Below are 22472 nucleotides of genomic sequence, written 5' to 3' on the forward strand. Positions count from 1 at the left end.
GCCTTAAGCTTTTGAGTCACCTATGGAGGTACACCAAAAAATTAACATAATTAAACTTACAATTTAGGAGATCTAGGTACCCGAAGTTAGCCTACTAGGTCTCTTTCCCAAATTGGTGTCGTTGTTGGTGAATGCATTGATAGGCTCCACGAAAGGACTGAGATTGTTTTGGCCTAGTCATTTGCATTATTTTTTATTTCAATAAAAATAGCTTTTCACATTTCTAACAAAATAAAAGTTTATCGTTTAAATGCATTATTCATCTTCTTCTATTTTAAAATATATTATTTAATATATATTTAACCAAAAAAAAGGTATCTATGTAAATATGTATATGTATCATTATTACTATTTAATATAATTATACCTAATATATTTAATCTATTATTAATTTTTACTTGAAAATAATAAATAAAATATATTGCTCTTAAAATACATCTAAAATAAAACATGTCTTATAATATATTTTTTCTTATTCAAACATAAATATTTTCTTATTATGTTGATATTCACTCAAAAGGAGATTTAAATTTGAAATATTAGTAATATAACAATGTTGTAAAAGCTCCAAAAATAATTGAAATTCTTAAATATACATTTATTCAATTAAATAGGTTGCATTAATTCTTATGTTTATAATAATTTAATGAAAAAATAATTTACAATTAAAATGTATACTTATTAATTATATTGTAATGAATGTAAATATTTACAATAGTTATATATAGATCACTACTCCAAATGATAATTAAAAGATAATATAGATAAAAAAATGTCATCTAACAAACTTAAACTCGTAATATTAAATGATTCATAATAACATATTTTTAAATTTAAATATATAATTATTTGATATGTTATAATTGACATAAAGAAAAAATAATAATTACACACAGAGAAAGAGAGAGAGAGAGAGAGAGAGAGAGAGAGAGAGAGAGAGAGAGAGAGAGAGAGAGAGAGAGAGAGAGATGTGGTTTGGTAGGGTGGGGGGTGGAAAGGAGATAGAAAGAGAGAATATGAAAAGGGAAGAGAAAGAGAGAGTAAGGGATTGAGAAGAAGAGGGATATGGAGATGAAAGGAAGAGATAAACAAAGATAGTGAGAATGAAATATATAACTAAGAGAAGGCAGAGAGGGAGATATAGGGATAGAGATGGATAAAGGGAGAGATGGAGAAGAAATATGGATATAGAGGAAAGGTGTATGTGGAGAAGAAAAGGGATAGGTGATGAGAGAAGTGAAAGGGGTATACAGAGATGGAGGGATGAATATAAAAATGAGACACAAGTAAATAGTGTTTTTGTGTGTGTGGGAGAGCGAGAGAGCAGTGAGGGAGAGACACATTCAAGGAGATAATTCGAAATGAATGCTCGAAATGATGTGTAGGACATCCGAAATGATGGTTAAAGTAGTCAAGATGAGGGTTGGCTATGCAAAGATGCAAGATGGAACATGCAAAGTGATAATTTTTGAGGTGAAATGCAAAGGATGTAAGCTTAAATGCTAATGATTGCAATGTGAATATGAGGGATACTAAAAAGGTGCTATATGAAGTCTATATGATGCAAGTATGAGGATCAAACTATGAATAATGCAAGTGGATGCTATGCAAGAGTGAAATCTATGTTTTGCCAAGCACGTTTAGGAGCACAAGTTGCCATGTTTTCCAAGGTTTGAAAGTCTTGAACCAAAGTTTGTGATGTTCTGACAATGTTTGATATTTTGACAAGGTTTTGCAAGTTTCCAAGGTGTAAATTTGAATGTTGGATTTTATCTTGATTATGTTTTACACACATGCAAGACAGATTAAGACAAGAATAACTATTGTTAAAAGTGAACAGTCACACCACAACCTAGGCTTTAGGACTGTATCCACTGAATTCCTACTTGAACCAAAGTTCAGCCGCGCTTATCCAGAGCAGACAACTTAGGACCTTGGCACCACAGGCTCCCCCTTACAACGCACTCACTTCTCGGGGCTACCAAGATCCGCTTCCCAAGGGGCATGACTTCCCAAGGGACTGTTGTCTCTACTAAGGACCGCAAGAATGTAGGATGTCTTCACAGGCATGGGTGACCGCTTGAGCTAGTGGGTAGAAAGGATTTTGGCCACTAAAACATGGTTTTTAGTAAGGACATTCCGTTCAACAAGTGAGTGATAAACTTCCTCAGAAGGTCTCCCAGCCCCGAGAATCGGGGTTTGACGCACCACAAGGGTACTGGAGGAGAGCTATCACTCAGCAATACTGCTGACACGACTTTCACCGTAATCAAGTTTTATATAGCAGCTGGAACATTGACTTGGCTTTTGGCCCGTTCCTGCTCTGAGGTCGTCCCCTGGCATACCCAATATCGAGTATCTTGGTCCAAGGCAGGCCTCCTATAGAAGTTACATGGATTTCTCTTACACCCAAGATCCACGAATGGCGAGGGGAGAGGATACATCCAATGCAACTCCTAGGGATTTAAACACTGTAAACACACCAAGCAGAAAATAAAAAGTTCATTTTAAGCACCAAACAAAGTGTTATTTAATCTAATAAATCCACACACATGCTTTTGACAAACACACAATGGTCTTTGACAACGTCCTACAAAACAAACATTAGTAATTTATAGTTATGATCATGTCTTCATCCCACAATTGCCACATGCTGCAAGGAGACCATTAGTAACACAAAATCATCTAATCTATGTTCTAGAAGGAAATGAAAACCTTAGATTTTTTTTTTATAGAAATTGAGAATTCATAAAGAGTTATGGCACATTTATTTTTATTGAATGAATTTGATTTGAAAATAAAATTAAATATTTTTCATTAATTCAAGTTATAAATTAAAAAATTCAATTAAATGTAACTGCAGAGATAATTAAAGTGAGATAAGTAAAACTAACATGTAACCACACTTTAAAAGTATCTAGTTTGAATCTATTTAACTTTGAATCTATTTAACTTCAATGTATCATTTAAACAACTTTATTAATGAAAGAAAGAAAGAAATAATTTAGATGTTCAATTTTTTTTTAACAAATTCAATATTTAAAAAAATGAAAAAATCAATAAGAATATACATTTCTTAACACCATGAATGTGTTACTAATTTTTAACTTAACTTCAATGCATCCATTAAACAACTTCATTAATGAAAGAAATAAATAAATAATTTAGATATACAATTTTTTTTATCAAATTGTGAACGAAGATAGGAAATATTGATGAAAGCGTGAACGAAGATAGGAAGAACATTAATTTGCAAATATTGAGAAATCTCTCACCTGCCTTCGATTTATCTGTGGACAAAATTCGTGGCAAAGACAGGCCTGCAATGCACTATCAGGTTGATGCCAAATACGGAGATTGATGGCACAAAATGACGTCTATGATGGAAATTTGTAGTCAATGATTGAAACGCAAGACATGGTGGTTTTTGTTTCGCAGATAGAATGATGTTTCATGCATGTAGACACAGGTCCCATTTCTGATTTTTTTGGATTTTTTGACTGTTCGTACGAACACGAAAAATTTAGGCATGTTCGCGCAAACATGGTCACTTAATTTTTCAACCGTTGTGAAATTGCAATGGGCATGTTTGCCTGAACACGTGTTCACGCAAACATGCTTAATATGTTTGCGCGAACACCATGCTCGGGCGAACGCCCAAAATTAAGAAAATTTCAACCCATTTTTCATATTTTTTTTTATTTTTTGCTCTTTTGACTCCCATAATTGCAGGAGAATGATCTCCTACTGAAAAATAAAAAATGTCAAAATGTGCTGCTCGGAGCAACCTTTCCAATGACTATAATTTTAATACATATTTTAGTCATTAAGACTTTCAAATATGAGTTTAACTCATTATAGGTTCATTACCGATTGAACATCAACCGACTTCGACACCTTGGGAAAATTATTAAATTAGGTCAATTTTTTTTTGAAAAATATGTAGACACTAGCTTATTGAGATACCTTACTATCCAAAAAAAAATTTAGGTTTATGATAAATTGACTTCAAATTATCTATGTCAAACAAAACATATGTCTGAATTACGATTCATGTCACTTCAAAACTTCATAAACTGTACAATATTCAACAAAAATAAATCAAACCAAATGTAGACACTGGATATTGATATTACAAATCCAACGCCGAAAGAATTACTTCATTATCATTTCTAGAAAGAAAGTTATGTGTGTCAAACAGACTGTCACTCTTTAAAATATTGAATTTTATTATGTACCACTTTTCGGAGGAGATAAAAAAAATTGACATAAATTTTTTTTTTAAAATATTAAAAAATAAAGTTACAAAGTAGGAACGAAGTATTCAAAATCACTAGTTTATGTCATCTTGAAATTATTTATAGTTTTGGAGATATAGTCACTTGAACATGACGTTTGTTGCAAAAATATTGATTTCAATGTCAAAATTGGTCAAAAAGTAGAACCCATTATTGTGGGATCACCCAACAGGAACGAGGGTAGGGTGTATGGGCCCCTACTTGTCATCCCATACCTTGTATGAAAATTTGAATTCTTGAAGAAGGGAAGGAATGGATACCCTTGATATATTGGCCCCAAAAGGGCATTTGTAGAAGAATGGAAGTTCTTGAATGTTGGCCCTGAAAGGACTATGTTATGGTATGGTGATTGACATCTCCTATTGAGAAAATTCACCTCCCCCCTATTTTGGTTCATTGTTGGACCTATTGTGCAAATCGGGTTGGGAATGCATGCTTGAATTGTTCATCTTATTGTGTTGTTTTACCTTCATGTTGGTTCTTGGCTCTCCCATGGTTCCCTTGATGCATTGAAGACATTGGAAAAGTTCTCTTGTGAAAGCCCTTGACGAAAATCCATTTGAATTGCAATATTATGTACAATGTATTTGAATTTTGATGTATTGGCAAAGACATCGAATTTTTTTACTGGTTCTTTCCGATGGAGCCTTGAACCAGGATGAATAATAGAGAAAGAAAAAAAAAAAGATTATGAAAACCTCCTTGTATTGCTCTCATGTGATTTCAAATTTTGCATATGTATGTAAGGAAATAGAATGATAGATAATGTCTTGAATTATGAATTTTCAAGTTTTCAATTATGTTAATGAAAAGATATTTGATATGTTGAAGTTTCCAATTTGATGTTTAAGTATTAAGAGGAAATAAAAATCCTACATTGTGATCACAAAGTTATCTCTCTTCTTATTAAAATTCATAATTGACACAATCAAAATTTGATTAAGAATTATGCATCACTACGAATTCTGGTTATAAAGGAACATATACCTTGCTATGTGATGATTTATAAAACACAAATAATAGGAGAGAAAGACAAAATATAACCTTATGCACTTCCTTGTATTGGTATGTTTGTTGAAGGAATCAATGTGGTCATTTGGTTAGAAGTCACTCTTAGTATAACAAATATATATATATATATATGGCAAGAAACAAACCATGTTAACACTCAGACAAAATTAGCTTCTAATGAAAAATGTGTATCTCCAGGAGTTAAAAACCCTCTCTGGAAAATGTATGGAGAAAAATTTAAATTCCCCTAATCACAGAGAATATTCTCTAAGTTATTCCCCTTTGAATCTCAACTAAAATCATTTAGTAATTCTTTATGCAATATAAATTAAATTAACTCAATATAAAAACATATAAATGCATATGTCAATGCAAATCTTATGGCCTTCTCTCAACAACAAAACTTTTGGCATTTACTCCTATGGCTATCTAGCCATCACTAAATCTAGCTCCAAATCCTCTCTTGCCAAATTTGGGCACAGTCCCCATTAGCATTAAACTCCATATAGCTATAGGGAAAGGTACTAGCCTAGGGTTTGCTACCTATCAAATTTTTTATAAATTAAAAAAAAAAAATATCAAAGCTACCCACTACATTACCTTGCCCCATTCTCTTACTTTATTTATTTTAGCTATCCCATTTAAGGCCTAGGCATGAGCAAGGGTATTGGCACCATATCATGTCACTGTTGACATGTCATATCATGGAAGGGCAGGGTGCAAAAAAGAAATTTTGAAAAAAATCATTAACTCTTCACCTTCTACCTACCCCCCCATACCTTTTCCCTCTCATGCACATGTTATTTGGTTGAATCCCAACTCACGCAAGGGCAAGGAGGGGACAGGTTTGCGCTGACAGACCTAGGTCAATGTGGGATAAGATGGGAGGGAGCCAAGTGGTGGCTAGGCCACTTGGCTAGTAAGTGTTGTAGGTTAGTTTAGGTAGTTGGTAGCTTAGGATAGTATTAAGATTTGTTTAGTTAATTTAATGTTAGGAGTTGTCATTACTTATTTAGTTAGTTTTAAGTTAATTTAGTAAGTAATATGCATTTTCAATAAATTGTTAGTAACTCAATGCATGTGCTAGTTGTTTAGTTAGTAGATTTGTTATTATTTTTTTTAAATTAAGAGTGTCATTGAATCCATAATTAGATTAGTAGTTGTCGATAATGTTAGGAAGAAATATAATGTTTTAGTGTTAGTAAAAATGTTAGAAATAGTTTTAGAAAGTGGTTTTGTGTTATTTCAAGATAGTTATAAATTAGCTAGTTTTATTTTAGTTTTTTATATATATAGATGAATTTTCAATTTATGTTACTAATTAGTGTCATATAATGGTGAGATTATTAGATTGATTTTTTTATATTGGCGATATCAATGTGGACCTAAATTCTATAATAGTTTAAAACAAAGTTTAGATTTACCTATAGGTTTAATTGAAATTATCCTAGCCTTCGATTTTAATTGCGAATGATAAATTAATAAATTAGATTGTTATAAGTATGTTGGAGGAAATTATAAATTAAAATATAGATAGTATAACTGATAACAAAGTTGCCTCTATTGTATGTGTTTATCTAAGGTTAGTCTAGATGTTGGATTAAAGTTTTAAAAAAAAAAAAAACAAAGTTAGCATGGTTGAATAGTTAAATTTAATTGACCTCCTAGAGTTTTTAGAGTCTCTTAATGTTAAGTGAATTTGTCGTTTAAATTAAATAAATTAATTTTCTAAGGAACATTAAGTCCATCCAAACCATCTATTTTATGTTATGTTTCAATTGAGTTGTCACCTCTCTATACCTAGGTGAACTTGCTTCTATCTTCTAGTACCTTCGGTTATCTTAATTTCAATCTCCTTGAACAATTAGTTCCATTATAATTAATCATTTGAACCTTGTCGACCTTATTATCTTAATTAATCCTTATTAAAAAAAAAAATTGTTGTGTGTTTTGCCATATATTTTGGGCATGACATTTTGGTATCAGAGCCCATGTTTCAACACTAGGAACCTTAAACCATTATGCTTTTGAACTTAACTAAAACTTTAATTATGTAGGATGCCTCCTATTACTCAGAGCAACTGACGAGGTGGAGGTCGTAGGGCGAGAGGTGTAGAGCAGGACAAGAGGATAGACCACCTCCACCACCGAATTTGAATCAAGATATTTTGGATGCCCTCCAGGCATTGATTGGTGTAGTCCAATAGAGAGTAGCACCTATAGTACAACTAGGGCAGCAGATTCTCAGAGGGGAAGCACAGGTTCCCGAAGGAGGCAGGGCCGGAGTTAGAGAGAGGAGTAGGAGTCCTCCATTGAGGCAGGTCGAGGGTCAGGGTGAGCATGAGGGTGAGTTGATACATCAGAGAGGACCACCACTCGACATACATCCTAGGCATATAGGAGATGATATCAGAGAGCTGATACAACTCGGACCACCACACTTTACCGGTTCCACGGAGGGGACAGTAGCAAAGGCCTGGTTACAGAGTCTTTAGCGATGCTTTGGATTACGTCCTTATGGGAGTAAACTGAAGGCACGTCTTGTAGTTCATCAGTTGAGGGGAGATGCCTCCAATTGGTGGCATCAAGAGGAGACTATAGGAGGAGTGAGCATGGATACCCTCACATGGGAGTCATTCTTAGAGAGATTCAGGGAGAGGTACCTATCTGAGCACTTCAAACAGAAGCAGATTGAGGAGTTTCACTCTCTACATCAGAGGGGTCTCACCGTAGCTCAGTATGAGAGTAGATTTCTCGAGCTCCTTCCTTATGTCGAGTACATGAAGGATGAGAAACTGTGAGTGCATCAATTTATCATGGGCATGAATTTCTCCCTTCAGGGTCTAGTTCTTATGGCCTTTCCTACTACCTTCAGACAGGTAGTTGAGGTTGCATTGGTTGCAGAGGATACTCGGCGTAGACAGGAATCACAAGATTGGTCTCAGAACCGAAACTCTACCTAGCAGAAACCCCCTTGGAAAGGGAATCAGAAATACACAACAAGTTCCTCTAAGGGCCAATAGTCTTAGCAGCGGAAACCTCAGCAGCAGTAGCAGAAACCCTCACAAGGTTATCAGGGCTCCAAGCCCAAGCAGTGGCATTCACAGGGTCCGAGGCAGGATTAGAAAGTACAGACCCCACAGTCATAGCTAGCGAAGACTCAACAATCTTCTAGGGGTGGTTTCAATGGATCTAGCAGGTCAGGAGGCCCACAATAGTCTGGATCATAGGGTACATGATCTTTCACATGAGGGCCATGTTACACTTGTGGTGGCAGGGGTCACATAGCTAGAGAGTGTCCTCAGGGACAGTCCTCCAGTGGTCAGAGAGGGGCATTTTTAGACCCGACAATTGGTGATGTAGGTAGATCCTGTAGAGTTTTTGTAGTGGCTGATAACCGCTAGGATGAGCATCAGGCTATAGTTATTGAGGCTATAGGTAGTATACAGGGTAGCATGGTTACTATTTTATTTGATTCTAGAGCTACTAACTCATTTATATCTCCCTTTGTTGTGGAGCATTGCGGGCTAGTGGCAGTTAGACAGGATGTCAGTTGGGAGGTAGAGTTAGCCTTAGGAGCCCAGGTGTTAGTTAGTTCCATGGTGCATAGTTGCTCGATTCAGATTGGAGACATGTCCATGATGTTTGATCTATGCATTACCCCTCTAGGTTCTTATGATGTTGTTCTTGGCATGGATTGGCTTTATGCCCACAGTGCCAAGATGGATTGTTGATAGAAGAGGGTGGAATGTGTGGATGTGGATGGTATCTCTAGAGTGATCCTTGGGGTTAAAAGACCCATATCCCTTCGTATGATTTCCGCTATGCAGCTTAGACGGTGCATGCGAAAGGGATGTTAGTTGTTCGCTATCACCATCAACGACATGGAGGAAGATTTAGAGGGGGAGCCATATTCACCATCAACGACACAAAATAACATATAGTCGACCTATTCACAAAGGCACTACCTAAGGATGTTTTTGAGTATCCAAGTGGTAGGTTAGGGATCATTCCCCTACCTGAAGCAAAACAAGAAGAAATGATGCATTGCATCAAATGTTGTGAACAAAATATCATACATATTGATGCAGGAGGTCACACTTTAGGAGTTGCCTAAAGGTGTGAAAAGCAAGAAACTGAACTATAAGCAGTTGAAGCAGCAAAGAGTCAAGATGAATGATGGAGTGACATTTCTATATCAATTAGAATAGTGATGTGAAGTTGTTATGTATGGTAGAGCAAAGAGAAGAGATGCATGAGAATGATGTCTTTGACATTATTATCAAAGAGGGAGAAGTTGTGTAGTTACCATTCCTATCAGTAAGAGGGAGAATCTATATGGAGTGATTGAGTCAAAATAGGGAGACAAATGTTTCTAGAGGTGTTGTCATCCAGAGATCATAAAAAGAAGTTAGTAAGAGGGAGTAGTATACCATTGAGAAGTTTGATACTACTACAATTGATGTCAGAGGGAGCATCCAGAGATTGAATGGGTGCGAATCATAATGAAACAAACAAATAAAGACCAAACACAGAGTGAGCTGATAGTAAAAGTTTGAAGATTTTGGATTTCATGATAACTAGAGGTGTTTCCATCAATGCCAAAGAGGTAGGTTGTTGGAAACTACAATTGAAACAATTGTTATGTTGTCATTGATGCCAAACCTATTGGTAAGACATTGCCAAACCTAATGGAGAGACATTTACTAATAGTGTAGGCTACCATATCATTTGATTGATAAAGAGGATTTGGAAAGATGAGTTAGCAAGGTGAGCTAGTGATGTTGATGAGTGATGAGAAGTTAATTATCATGGAAACACAATGGGCACTTGATAAGTTAGTCATTGACAAGATAATATGTTGTTCAATCATTACATGAAGTGAAGAAGATAGTTGAAATTGATGTATGAGTGAAATGACAAGAGTTGAGTTAAACTTTAAGCTTAACTGAGTATCAGTGTTGGTCAATCAATGAAGCAAGAGATTGAGGAACTTATAAAGAAGCCAAACAAATAGTTTAAGTCAAGTATTTATTATTGCTGAGAAAGTTAATGAAGGAAATATTAGTAGCAACCGAGTTTGGTAATGGTCGAGTGAGACATGATAGTGTATGTTGAGCTACACAGTGATTACTGATCAGAAGAACATAGTGATTGCAAATAAAAAAAAAGTTACAGTTTGTGAAAAGAATCGAGTTTAAGGCTAACACAATTGGAATTTTGGATTAGTCAAAGCAGATGGATGATAAGGATTGATGAGATGACATATTTAATGCATGAAGAGAGTTTTTTATGCGATTAAAGGCAAGGATTTGATCATAAGTTTCTAGAAGGAGAAGGAGAACAAAATGATGGAAGGATTCGATGAATCTAACCTAACCCTAAGATCTACGATGATGTTTAAGTGACAAAAGATCAAAATTACCCATTTAAGGAGGCATAAGAGATGTTTTCTAAGGTTGGTTCATTGTTGGTTGGAAATCTCAAGGAGAAGTTGTGAAGAACAGAATAACAGAGGAGAAGTGTGAAGAGATTAGCGAAGTGTGATTGCTTGAAGGGATGCCAAGCAGATTAGTGATGGAGATGTTAATGGAGGCCAGCCATTGAACCAGTAAATGAGCAAATGGAGATAATTTGTAAAGTAAGTTGTATTTCATAGATCAAACCTACTGTTACAATATAACCATTGTGGTAGTCAAAATCCTTTAATCAATGTTGACCTAACAATAAATTTGTAAATCCTTTAATCAAGGTGACATTCTAATCGAATGATCCAAAGTCCTATAACAAGGCCACTCCTAATAGGGTGATTAAATCCTTTAACAGGGTCAAATTTAACAATGTATTGTATAACCTTTAACATGGTTCTTTCTTAACCAAGCTCACTTTAGAAGAGTAAAAATTGGTAGCATGTTACTTGGTGATTTTTTCCAAATTGAGTTTCCACATTAAATCCTAGTGTCAAAGTGTCATTTACTTGTGTGAATGTTACTTTATGCATTCTATTTTTACAGTTGTTTATTTTACTGTTCGTCAACACTCATAAACAAAATAGAGAGTTAAAGAATGTTAAATTGTTGATGATATGCTATATAGACCAAGTTATTTTATGAGATTGATTAAGTTGTTTGAAGCTGTTAAAAGTTGAATTAGTACATCTGGACCTAAGGATAACTGATTCCTCGATAACCGATTCCCTCCCCTCTCAATTATTCTAAATCATTCTAACAAATAGTTACATGAATGGAAAAGTGTCCTATGACAAATATCATAGAAATTTAAGTGAAAAATATTTTAAAAATATTTTTTAAAAATTAAATAATTTAAATATCTTTTAATTTATTTATTTTGTATAGTATTGGATGTTTGTTTACTTTAATTTAAATTGTACTAATTTTTTAAAAAAAATTCAAATTTCTTACATTTTAAAAATAGTTTATTTATCTTAATTTTTTTTTTTGGTATCATTTTAAGTGTTTGCTTACTTTAATTTCCTAAATTGAGAGAGGTTTTTCCAAGCAGGCTAGATCTTGGAAAAATCTCCCTTTATGTGATCTTATTGTTGGTAAGTTCCCAGTTGTGGTCCAAGGATCACCAATTTTCAGATCCATCTGGCATGCTTGGGAGCATGTTCGGAAATTTATCACCAATAGGGATTTTTATCATGATTGTCACCTTCATGGAGAGAGATCCATCTGGTGGAATCTGAGCCTGAATAACAAGCCCCTAGCCCTCTACTAGGGGTGTTCTGCCAAGTCCTGGGCTAAAGTTGGTATTTCTCAATTTGCTGATATCTTTGAGCATGATTCTCTTATCCCTTGGGAAGATCTCAAGATTAGATTTAATTTACCTCAGTCTCAGCAGAAAAACTATAATTGAATTTCTCTAGCTTCCAAGGATATTCCTTCTCTTTGCCATGTGGACTCTTATAGATATGTTAAATGCAAGTGGCCTGACGGTGTTGTTTTAGATAAGCTTAAAGCTAAGAATATCTATAAGGTTATTGCTCATAATGTGGATATTCTTGCCCATGTCAATAAACTCTGGTATTGTTCTTTTGATATTAAAGTTTGGAATAAATTGCTGAATTCTATTTGGAAAGGCCCTTGCGAGCCTAAAATTCAATGTTTTAAATGGTTGCTGTTAATTGATAGACTTCCTATTAGAAGAGATAATTAACATTCTAATATTTGTAATATTTGCAGATTACTTGAATCAGGTAGACACATATTATTTGATTGCCTATTTGCTAAAGAAATTTGGAATTTATTTGATATTTACTATCCTATTAATGTGAGCATCATTGAAATTGTTACTGGCCATATTAATGGGATTAGTAAAGATGCTAATTTCTTTTGGAATATGTTGTCCTCTAACATTCTTTGGCAGATTTGGAAATGTAGGAATGAGGAAAAATACCAAGGTAAGCCAAGGGTTCTTACTGAGTTTTTTCGAAAACTCACACATTTTAAAATATTCTTGCAGGTGCAAAACACCATGGTTATTGAAAAGGACAAATTAAGTAGATTTCTTAAAGATGGACAGACTTCTTTCTTTGTTCACGATCTTAAGTATAACTATCAGTGGCGAAGGACTATGGATAATTTGGGATGTTTGAGCACATGTGTTGGAAGCTGATCCAAGCTATTAAGAGGAACCATAATTCCAGGAAGGAGGATATCTATATGTTGTCCCAGATTCAGGAACAAAAAACTATTGTCTGGATGGAAGGCCCTCTCGGTTGGACCACTTGGGTTGATCTTTATTGTGATATCTTGTACTAGCCTTCTGTTGTTCGGCTTTTGTTGTTCTTTGATGTTTTTTAGTTGATCTTTTGTTACCTTGGCTCTGGTTTGAGGCTTTGCCTCTTTTGTAGTGCTCGAAGTCCTGTGTAACTTTTTTTGATCTCTCTATATCTAATAGAAAAAAATTTAAAATTGTCCATTAATTTTTTTAGCCAATTACATAATGAAAAACAGTTCTACAAATTTAAAAGGTTAAATATCTTATTATTTACTTTACTAAATATTAAGTTATAATTTAATTTATTTATTGAATTTATAATGTAAAAGAATTAAATACATAATTGATTATTATTATCTTATATATTTTGATTTACCATATTAAATCTAAAATTAATTGATAAAATTTAAAAAATAAAATAAAAATAACTTATTTCTAAATTTAAAATTGAATATCTCACATAATAGTTACATGAATGGAAAAGTATGCTATGACAAATATCATAAAAATTTAAGCCATTTAAAAAAATTAAAAAATAAAAAAAAATTATCTAACATTTTTAAAAATTACGTAAGATTGGGTGTTTGCTTATTTTAATTTAAAATTATAATTTTTAAAAATAGTTTAACTATTTTAAAAAAAAATTGCATAGTAGTGAGTGGGGTAGCCTTTAATCTAAAACTCTACATATTTTTACAAAATTATTCACATCTCTCAAATATTTTAGTCACTACAATACATGAAAAATAATAAATATCTAATAATTTGAATTGATCAATTTGAATTGATTCAATAATTAAAACATAGATAGATACCTATTGTTTTACAACCTACAAGAACACACTAGTCTCCTCTAATAATATATGATAACTTATCTTACTTCTAGAGAGTCTCCTCTTTTGTTTGTTTGTAGATTGACTTTTAGGAACAAGAATGTATTCCACCTTATCTAAATTGTGTATAAATAATAGATGGCTTCCTACATTGGAAAAGTTTTAAACAAATCAATTGTTTCTCTTATCAACCCTTAATTAAAATACTATACATCGCTTAATCAAATTCCCCATGAACAAAATTAGTAAAGAAGCATTTGCTTTCAATGAATGATAAATGATGCAGAGAGAAAGCAGGCCAACCATCAAGACAGAGACAATACAAATGAAATGGTAGAAGTAGAAGTAGAAGTAGAAGTAGGAGGGGTAGGATCCATGGATGAAAAGCGGTACAGTGGAAAGAAATGGTACAGCAATGAGCACAGGGGATCATCAGAGTAGTTCTCACTAAATGGTGGAATTCTTTGTCGAGAAGTTGCTGTCAATTCTACCTAAACTTTCTTTCAAAGTTAACTCCTGCCTCCAGTCCTAATGATTCATGTCATTTTATTGCTTGTGAAGCTTGTTTGGCATCTTCAATGGATCTGACGGAATACATCGTAACGAATGCTTCGGTGTCATCGTCAAACAGTCCGGGGGAATGACGTCAGAGAAAGCTTGTCAATGGAGTAGATTTACAGTGGAAAAGTGGGTGTCACAAGATACTTACCCTGAGGCAGGCGAGAATTCATAGGTTTTCTCTCTCATCATACACATTAAAGACACAGTTTACGTATCTTTACACAAAATCCAAGCATTTAAAATACTAAGCTTGGAAGATTTTGCCCAGATCTGAGGATGAATCACACGATGCAAGGAAAGGGTTTGCCCTAAAAACAAATGCCGTGACTTTTCTCTCCACATCAACGTCAGAGAAAGGATGGATTCATGGTGTAGAGAGGGACCCACATGCGGAAGAAACAGGGAGCTAGAGTACAGGGCGGAAACAGCAAGTCTCTGTACCCTGTACCAATATTTATCAGAATGCCCTTTCCCTTTTCTTTCATTAAATTAAATAACAATCAATGGACCTATTGAGGCAGGGCAGGGATGATTTAGGATAATTTATAGGGCACCGCACTAAATTTATACCACACACGCGGGGAAGTAGCAGTGAAGGGTGGGGGCTGGGGGTTTAATCGCGGAGAAAAACAATTAAAGCTTCACATCTGAAATTGCGGAACAAGGAGAGACACAGACAAGGGAAAAAGGGGGGAAAATGCCTAGAAGGAATGATACCTAACTAGTTGGAAGGAAGGAAGGAATAAATTATATAAATAAGCTTTTTGCTTTCTTTGATCTCGTAAATCCCGTTAAATTTATGTAACTGGGAGTAGTAGTAATAATAATAATGGAACCGCTGCAAAGGCTGTTTCTGGTGCCACGGATGATTATGCTTAGTTTGACTCTTCCTTGGTAGCTTGCGGAATATTTCAATCATTCATTCATTGATATTCATTCATGCATGCATCTTGCATGTAGGCCTATGCACTGGTGCTGAGGAGAATACAAAACAAAAACAAAAAGGAAAAGGAAAAGATTTTTGGGGTTGGGCTTGTTAGATTAGATTAAAGAGTAGATTAGAAAAAATAGAATACAAATTTGGCGGAAAATAGAATTGGTGGTAGCAGTCAGCCAGTCAGCCAACCAGCTGCAGGATAGGAATGGTTGAATGATATGATGGGCTTTGTTTTGTTAGTGCTACTAGTTGTAGTAATACCTCCTCAATCTCCAACGCTACATCATCAACAACAACGACTACAACTGAGTTATTGTTGTTGTTGTAGTGATGTGATGATACTAATAAGTTTCATGAAACCAAAAGCGAGAAGAGGGTGGGGGTGAGAAACAAGAAAATTATGCTTGCTTAAGACAAGCTATCAATACTATTTGGCCAGGGCGGGTTTCGTGCCCTGGGCGTCTTGTTTCTAAATCGAATCGCCCTCATCGCATGCGGGTGGGGTGGGTGCTTTTTTAGTTTTACCGCTTCTGGTTCCTGTCAAAGAAGGGTATTTAAGACGCCTCCAACCGTGCGTCTTTTGATCCACGCCTCTCTTCGCCTGTACGAATTGCTTTTTTTTGGCTTCAGGGTTTCTCATTATCTGCGCTTCATGTAAAACCGGTGCGCTCTGGCAGATCCAGGGTTTCAAGGATCAACAGATCTGGTGTTGTTCTTGTGGCCGAAGGTCGTTGAGTTCTGTTTTTCGTGGGCGCCTTCAGATCCGTTGGCTGTGTGTTCAGAGAAGGGTGTGAGGGTTCTGAAGGAGGATTTTAACCCCTGTTGTCTTCTGAGAGTCTGAAGGTTGTCGCTCTTAACCCTTGTTACTCGACCCGCAGATCTGGGACTTTGTTTCTTTGCGAAAGAGGGGTGGAGAATCTGACTCACCACGCAGGGATCTCTTGTTTCTGGTGCGTTCTATCTTTAATTATAGTCCTGGACTTTTTTTAAGCCTCGTTTATTTGGAATAGGATAGGGTTTTCGCCTATTCAGGCTTACGGATTTTACGTCTGTTAGGTGGATGCAAAGCTCCGTTTGAATTTTAAGGGTTTTTTCCGTGGATCTTTTGTCGTCAAGAATTTTGAGGGAATAGAGTCTACAAGGAAGAGATCTTTGGGGAGAATCTTTTTGGTTTTGCCTGTTGCAGAGTGCTAGGTTTTGTTACTCTTTCTTACCGGTGGTCTTTACTTTTGGTCTTCGATCATTCTGTCTTCTTCAAACTTTGTGTGCAGGCATGTTCTTCTGGTCTTTATTTCTTGCACGCCAGAATATTTTTTTGGCGTGCTCCTAAGCCTGTGTGTATGCGTCCTTTGGGTGACTTTCCAGGAGTGCACGGTCTTTAGACTCTCTGTTCGTTGCTTTTCTATTTTCAATCTCTGCCTGGGGATTTTGTTTTGTTTTTACATGTTCTTATCGTCTTTGTTTCTTACGCCAATTATCTCTGGCAATTTGCTACAATTTTTTAGCCTATGCTAAACGTTGCTGTATGCTTCTTTCAAACTACTGCGAATTACTTTGATACCTTCAAAGCTTTTGTGTCAGAATTTCCCCTAATTGTATGCGGAGATTAGATTGTGTATGAATTAGTAGTAAGGACACTTTCATATTTTGAGATTCTTCTTTGTAAGTTCCTTCAGTTTCTTCATTTTCTATTGCTGTTTGAGTGTTATTCTTACAATCTTAATAATTCCTGATCATGCCATTCCTATTCCTATTACGTTCTATAGTAAGATTTGGTCTAATTCTATGCAAACTTCTTAATGGGCGTGTTTTTCTGGTTATGCTTTTTATGACAACTATGCTTGACAATGTTAAAAGTTCTATTTAATTTTCAGCTAGGAATATGCTCTTGGGTAAGAACCTCCTCCTCAGTCCTATTGTATGCACCTTCAGAGTTAATTCGAGATGAATGCGGTTTTTTAAGTCATTTGACCGTGTCTCGTAATGTGAAGAATCTTTGTTCCAGATTTTCTTAAGTTAAAAGTGGAGATTAAATTAAAAATTAAAATTTTCTGCAGGAATCGCTGTTTGGGATTTGTTCTTTAGTTTTTCTCGTTTTTATAATATCTTTATTTGCAATGTTTTCGCTGGAACCTATGTGTGCAAATCTTTCCAGTCTTGCCTTTTATGATGACTATTTATAAAAATATTTTAGAAAGCAAGATTTTCTATTCCCTCAGCCTTGATATATGTTTCTTATAGAGAAATCAGGAGACGAATTTAGTAATAGGTAACTGCAAGAGTCTGTCACCCGAGCAATAACATATTCCTGTGTGCATGTTGACCATGATTATGAGGGAACACATGCCCTAGGTGTTTGTTGGAACTTGTTCTTTGATTGTAAGAACATCCTTTCTGGTCCGGTTTCATGTCCTTTTCTGAACCTTTAGAATGTATTTAGTGTAATAGAGTGATGAATGCGTTAGCTGTTCACGTAACTGGTAGAATTTTTTTTCTGGAGTTTTTCTTCATAGACAAGCAAATAATAAAGCTTAATCTGCTTTAGCAAGCTTTCTAGCGTTTGTTATTTTGCAATTGCTATTGTTTTCTCCTGTTATGTGACAGCCTTTGGTGTGATCTTGTATCTGTGCTGCTCTGTGAAGCCTATATTTTTGTTTTACTTCAGTCATCTTTTTATTTTTTTCTTTATGTACAGTGGTTCAAAACAATTTTGGACCAGTATTTAAAATCTGTGACGTGGATTGACTGTTGCAGATACCCCCTCGCTCCTTATATTTAATGAGAACCACTTTTGAAAAGTGCTGCATTTTTGCTTCAGTGACTTGGAATGCTTTAGCACTCTGAAATTATCTTGGCATAAGAATTGCATATTATCGCCTCAAATATGAATCTTTTGTTTACATGTTTTCAGATTGACAAACAATGGAGTCTGAGGAGGATAAAATATCTCCAGAGAACAAGAAAAGAAGATTGAAGACTCCTTTCCAGGTTGAGGGTCTGGAGACTTTCTATGCAGGTAGCTGTTCATTTTATATTTCCAAATTTTTGAAGCTTATTTCACTTGCTTTTTTTGACTGGTGGTGGAAGGTTGAATATTGATGTTTTCAGTTTTAGTAAACATTTTAGATAAATTTCCCCGTGGCTTGCCATCTGGATACTAATATTCAATTTACATCGCAGAACACAAGTATCCTTCAGAAGTAATGAAAACACAACTATCCATACAGTTGGGATTATCTGAGAAGCAGGTACAGGGATGGTTCTGTCATAGAAGGCTAAAGGATAAACGGCTTATGAAGGAAGAAGCTTCTGACAATGGAAAACAAGATCCACAGAATGGCTTTGTACAAGATCATCCTAATGGAGTTAAACAAGACTCCAGTAGTAGTGGGAAAAAGGTTGATCATCAGAGCTATTTGACATCCAAGCAATCTGGAAATCCACAGGCCATGAATGCTACAGATTATCCTGCTGCTGTCCTGGCATCAGAGCTTAGAGATCAGGATTTATTTACAGTAAATCATGATAATATGGAAGACACTTTTGCAGGAAGTAGTTCAGCATCTCAAGAGAGATCCTCATTGCACAGTGGAAATCCTACAGAATTTGGAGCAACAAGATGTTTGCCACAGAGTGGCAGCCGTTGTGAAATGAAAGCTAAGAGGAAGAAAGGCGACGATTTTCATATGGACCCACATTTACAAGGAAATTATGAACATGAAGCTGTTATTGCTGTTAAGAAACAATTGGGAGAGGAATACAGAGAAGATGGACCACCTCTCAGTGTGGAGTTTCAAACCATTCCTCCTGGTGCCTTTGATGCTCCAATGGGTAATTTGTCTTGCCTAATACTGTCTTAAACATTAAATTCTGACTGGCCAATAAAAGTGGTTTAGTGCATGCTGCGAATTTATCTTAATTAACGAGCCATATTGATAATTCTTTTTCTTTAGAATTGTGCAACGCTCACACGTTGATTCCTTTTTATGAGCAGAGCCTTACTACCATGGCAAAACTGATGCTATTGATGATCTCCACAGAAAGTTGAATCTGGTGAAGGGACAAGAAGCAGACAAAGTAAGTTTATGATTATGGGTAGTGCAATTTCTACAAGGGAGGTGTCGTAGATGGGTGAAGTCAACTTAGAGGCAAACTATTGAAATAAGTTAATAGGATAAATTGCTTGCTACTATTATAGATTAAGACATAAATAAGCCCAAGAATAACATCATCTAAGAGACATAACTCTCTTTTTTTAGCATTCAAGTGACATGGATGAGCGATTGAGTAGGAAAGAATGGGGACACTAGGATTTAATTAATAATTATCTGAGGCCTAGATGATATATGGCCCTAGTTACCGGATTGGATTCGTCCAGTTAAAAAAAGAACAAAAAACTAATTTTTATTTTTGTTTTTTAATTTTTGTTATAGTTGTAATGACTTTGATTCATAGATTCATACTATGAATGATTTAGAATCATAGATCCCTACTATGAAATGAATTAGTTGTAGAATTATGTATATTTCTCTTATTTTATAGTACACACACACACACACACACACACATGAGAATAATAATTGGGAAAACAAATCACAAATCTACAGAATAGAATAGGGCAGTCGTTATTATCTTCTTCCCAATATTTTGATGGAAGTGTACTTGAGTTGATACCAAATCTGGCAATGGTTTACCATACCTAACAAAGCCAGTGATTCTGGTAAATTAAAATACAAATTTGACTCATTTTTTGCAGGTTTTCAGTTCACATGGGTTCCCTGTTCCCTGTCCACCCGGTGCGAGGCTAGGCTACCCCTCCATACCATCCAGTCTTAAATTTGAACGCGCATCTCCAAAGTTTGAAAGATTATCACCTAACTTCGAACGGGCTCTCCTATCTAGAAATGAATCATTAAATGGCAAATCTACCTGGAGGCCTGCAAGTAGTAATGTCCAGGGAGGTGATAGTTTTCATGTCCCTGACTTGAATTCTTCAATGCAGATGGATGAGGATTCTCCTGGTGAATCTCCATCATCTGGATTTGCTACAAAAAGCTTTTCATCTCGTCACAGACAAGATAAATTAGTAAGGCCAAGCAGTGAAACATATATGCCACTTTTGTATGGCAGTAAGAATGGCATTATGCCTGGGAAAACTGGAACCATGGGCAAGGAAAAGCCTATTTCTTACCCACATAATGGCATTGATCCATATTACAATGTATCTGGAGGGAATGCAATTGTTAAAGCTGCGACTCCCCTTGTGCAAAGTGGTGATCTACCTTCATCTCAAGTAGAAGATAAAGCACAGACAAAAAAGATGACAAAGGTATTACATCAGAGGGGGCTCTATTGTTCATAAACTTTCCTCATCGATAGAAAATTGTCTTCTGATTTAAAAATTTTAACACTGCCCCAGAGATTCAGTTTTTTTCTATAGAGCGAAATTTGATGATTTAACATGGATTTATTGTTTTGATATTAATTGTAGAAAGAAAGGGTCCGGGAAGAAAGAAGAATCCAGAGAGAACGGGAACGTGAACTGAAAGAAAAACAAAAATTAATGCAGAAGGAAGAGAAGAGGGTGAGTAGTGACTACATTTGAGATAGTAGTATAGTGGGGGGCCTTGTTCTATCTGTTTGCAGTAGAAAGCAAGTTTGGTTGGCCTTGTAATATCTGTTTGCAGTAGAAAGCAAGTTTGGTTCAATCATTATCTTTGCGATTTGATTTCAATTTGATTTCTTTATTGAAACTTTGTGAATGCTCATCAAATTTTCCCTAACCAGATTGAAAGAGAAAAGCAACTGGAGGAAAATAGAAGGCAGAGAGAGGAGGCCAAGTACCAAGCTGCTGCTGAAAAGATGTCTATGCTAAAGAATCAAACAAAAGGGTTAGTGAAAGAACCAATGATTAGTGGGTAGGAGATTCAAAGTTAAGTTGGGAGTTGTCACCGTTTTGATATTTTTATCAAAAGTGATAAGAGTTCTCCATATATTCTGCTACTGACAAGCAGAAAGTACCAAACTTCAGTAAATTACTTTGTATCTCATCTTAGCAAACATGTTTTTAAACTGATGGTCATGTTTTGGTTGTGATTGTTTCAGGCATGCTGGTGAAATGCCTACGAGTTTCAGTGAGGATGATGTAGCAGATTCCAGCTCATCTATGGAGTGATTCATGGCAAAAATTTGATTTTTTTGTAAAATAGTGCAAGCAGCAACAAATTGCAACATGATTAATTTTCATTTGAAAGGTTTAGATCATGGAGTGTTGCTGCTAGATTCAAAGCTGAAATATTCTGTTATTCTGGCCGTCCACTCAAAGCCAACAAATTTGCACCAGCCGGTTATAACGAGAAACTGGACTGCAGGAAAAAACTTTGAACCATAGGGCGGGATTTTTGTAAATGACATTTCAAGCCTACAGAACCGTATGTATAGTATCTTTTTGCTGGTTAGTGGCATTGGATAGTTGCTTATGGACAGCAATTAGTAAAATCTGTAATATTTGTCAATCATCAGTAAAGGAAGGGAATTTCGTAACTGTGTCACAGTGGTGCCCGGAGGAAAGTTTTGTGAGTGCTAATCATTAATTCATATCATTTTGGAAGTAAATATCCATGACAAATTTAATTAATAATTTTGGAAGTAAATATCCATGACAAATTTAATAATTAATTCCTGTTAAAATTAATCAAACTTAAACCCACACAAGTGGTTAGATAGCTAGCTGATAGGAAATTTGAAGTAATTTCTTGAATATTTTAATAGATTTGACATTTCATTATTGTAGCTTCCAGGTGACACAAAGCTCGTATTCGTTAATAACTGTTCGAAAATTTGTTTCTCTTTTTAATCAAAGTGGGGTATTAGATTACAAATCCTAACATGAAAAACCCTGTCCAAAGGGAAGTTAATTACTTAGCTCTTTGAAGGTTCAGATTTAGTCTTTAAAATGTGGACTCATGTTGATGGGCTTCATGAACCTTTTTAATGGACCCGTAAGTCTCATGTGGAAGACAAAGTGCCATATAATAGATTCATCTCTTACTCCAAGCCTCATTGAGCATGGGCCTGGAAAATTTTCCA

General features: G+C 35.3%; 1 protein-coding gene across 1 annotated transcript; it reads left to right on the forward strand.

The window, feature by feature from the left end:
- The first annotated feature begins 15695 nt into the window (after positions 1-15695).
- Positions 15696-21926, forward strand: LOC149535162 (Homeodomain-like superfamily protein). The gene is made up of 8 exons (XM_089804750.1): positions 15696-16333; positions 18295-18399; positions 18564-19214; positions 19378-19460; positions 20140-20712; positions 20875-20967; positions 21171-21274; positions 21489-21926. Exons 2-8 carry the CDS (start codon positions 18306-18308, stop codon positions 21556-21558), a joined length of 1668 nt encoding a protein of 555 aa, XP_089660876.1. The 5' UTR covers positions 15696-16333; positions 18295-18305; the 3' UTR covers positions 21559-21926.
- Positions 21927-22472: the final 546 nt, after the last annotated feature.

This window comes from Cupressus sempervirens, chromosome 10 (genome assembly GCF_028749045.1).
Source record: "Cupressus sempervirens isolate cs-2001-9-10 chromosome 10, ASM2874904v1, whole genome shotgun sequence".
In the NCBI taxonomy this organism is placed as follows: Eukaryota; Viridiplantae; Streptophyta; class Pinopsida; order Cupressales; family Cupressaceae; genus Cupressus; species Cupressus sempervirens.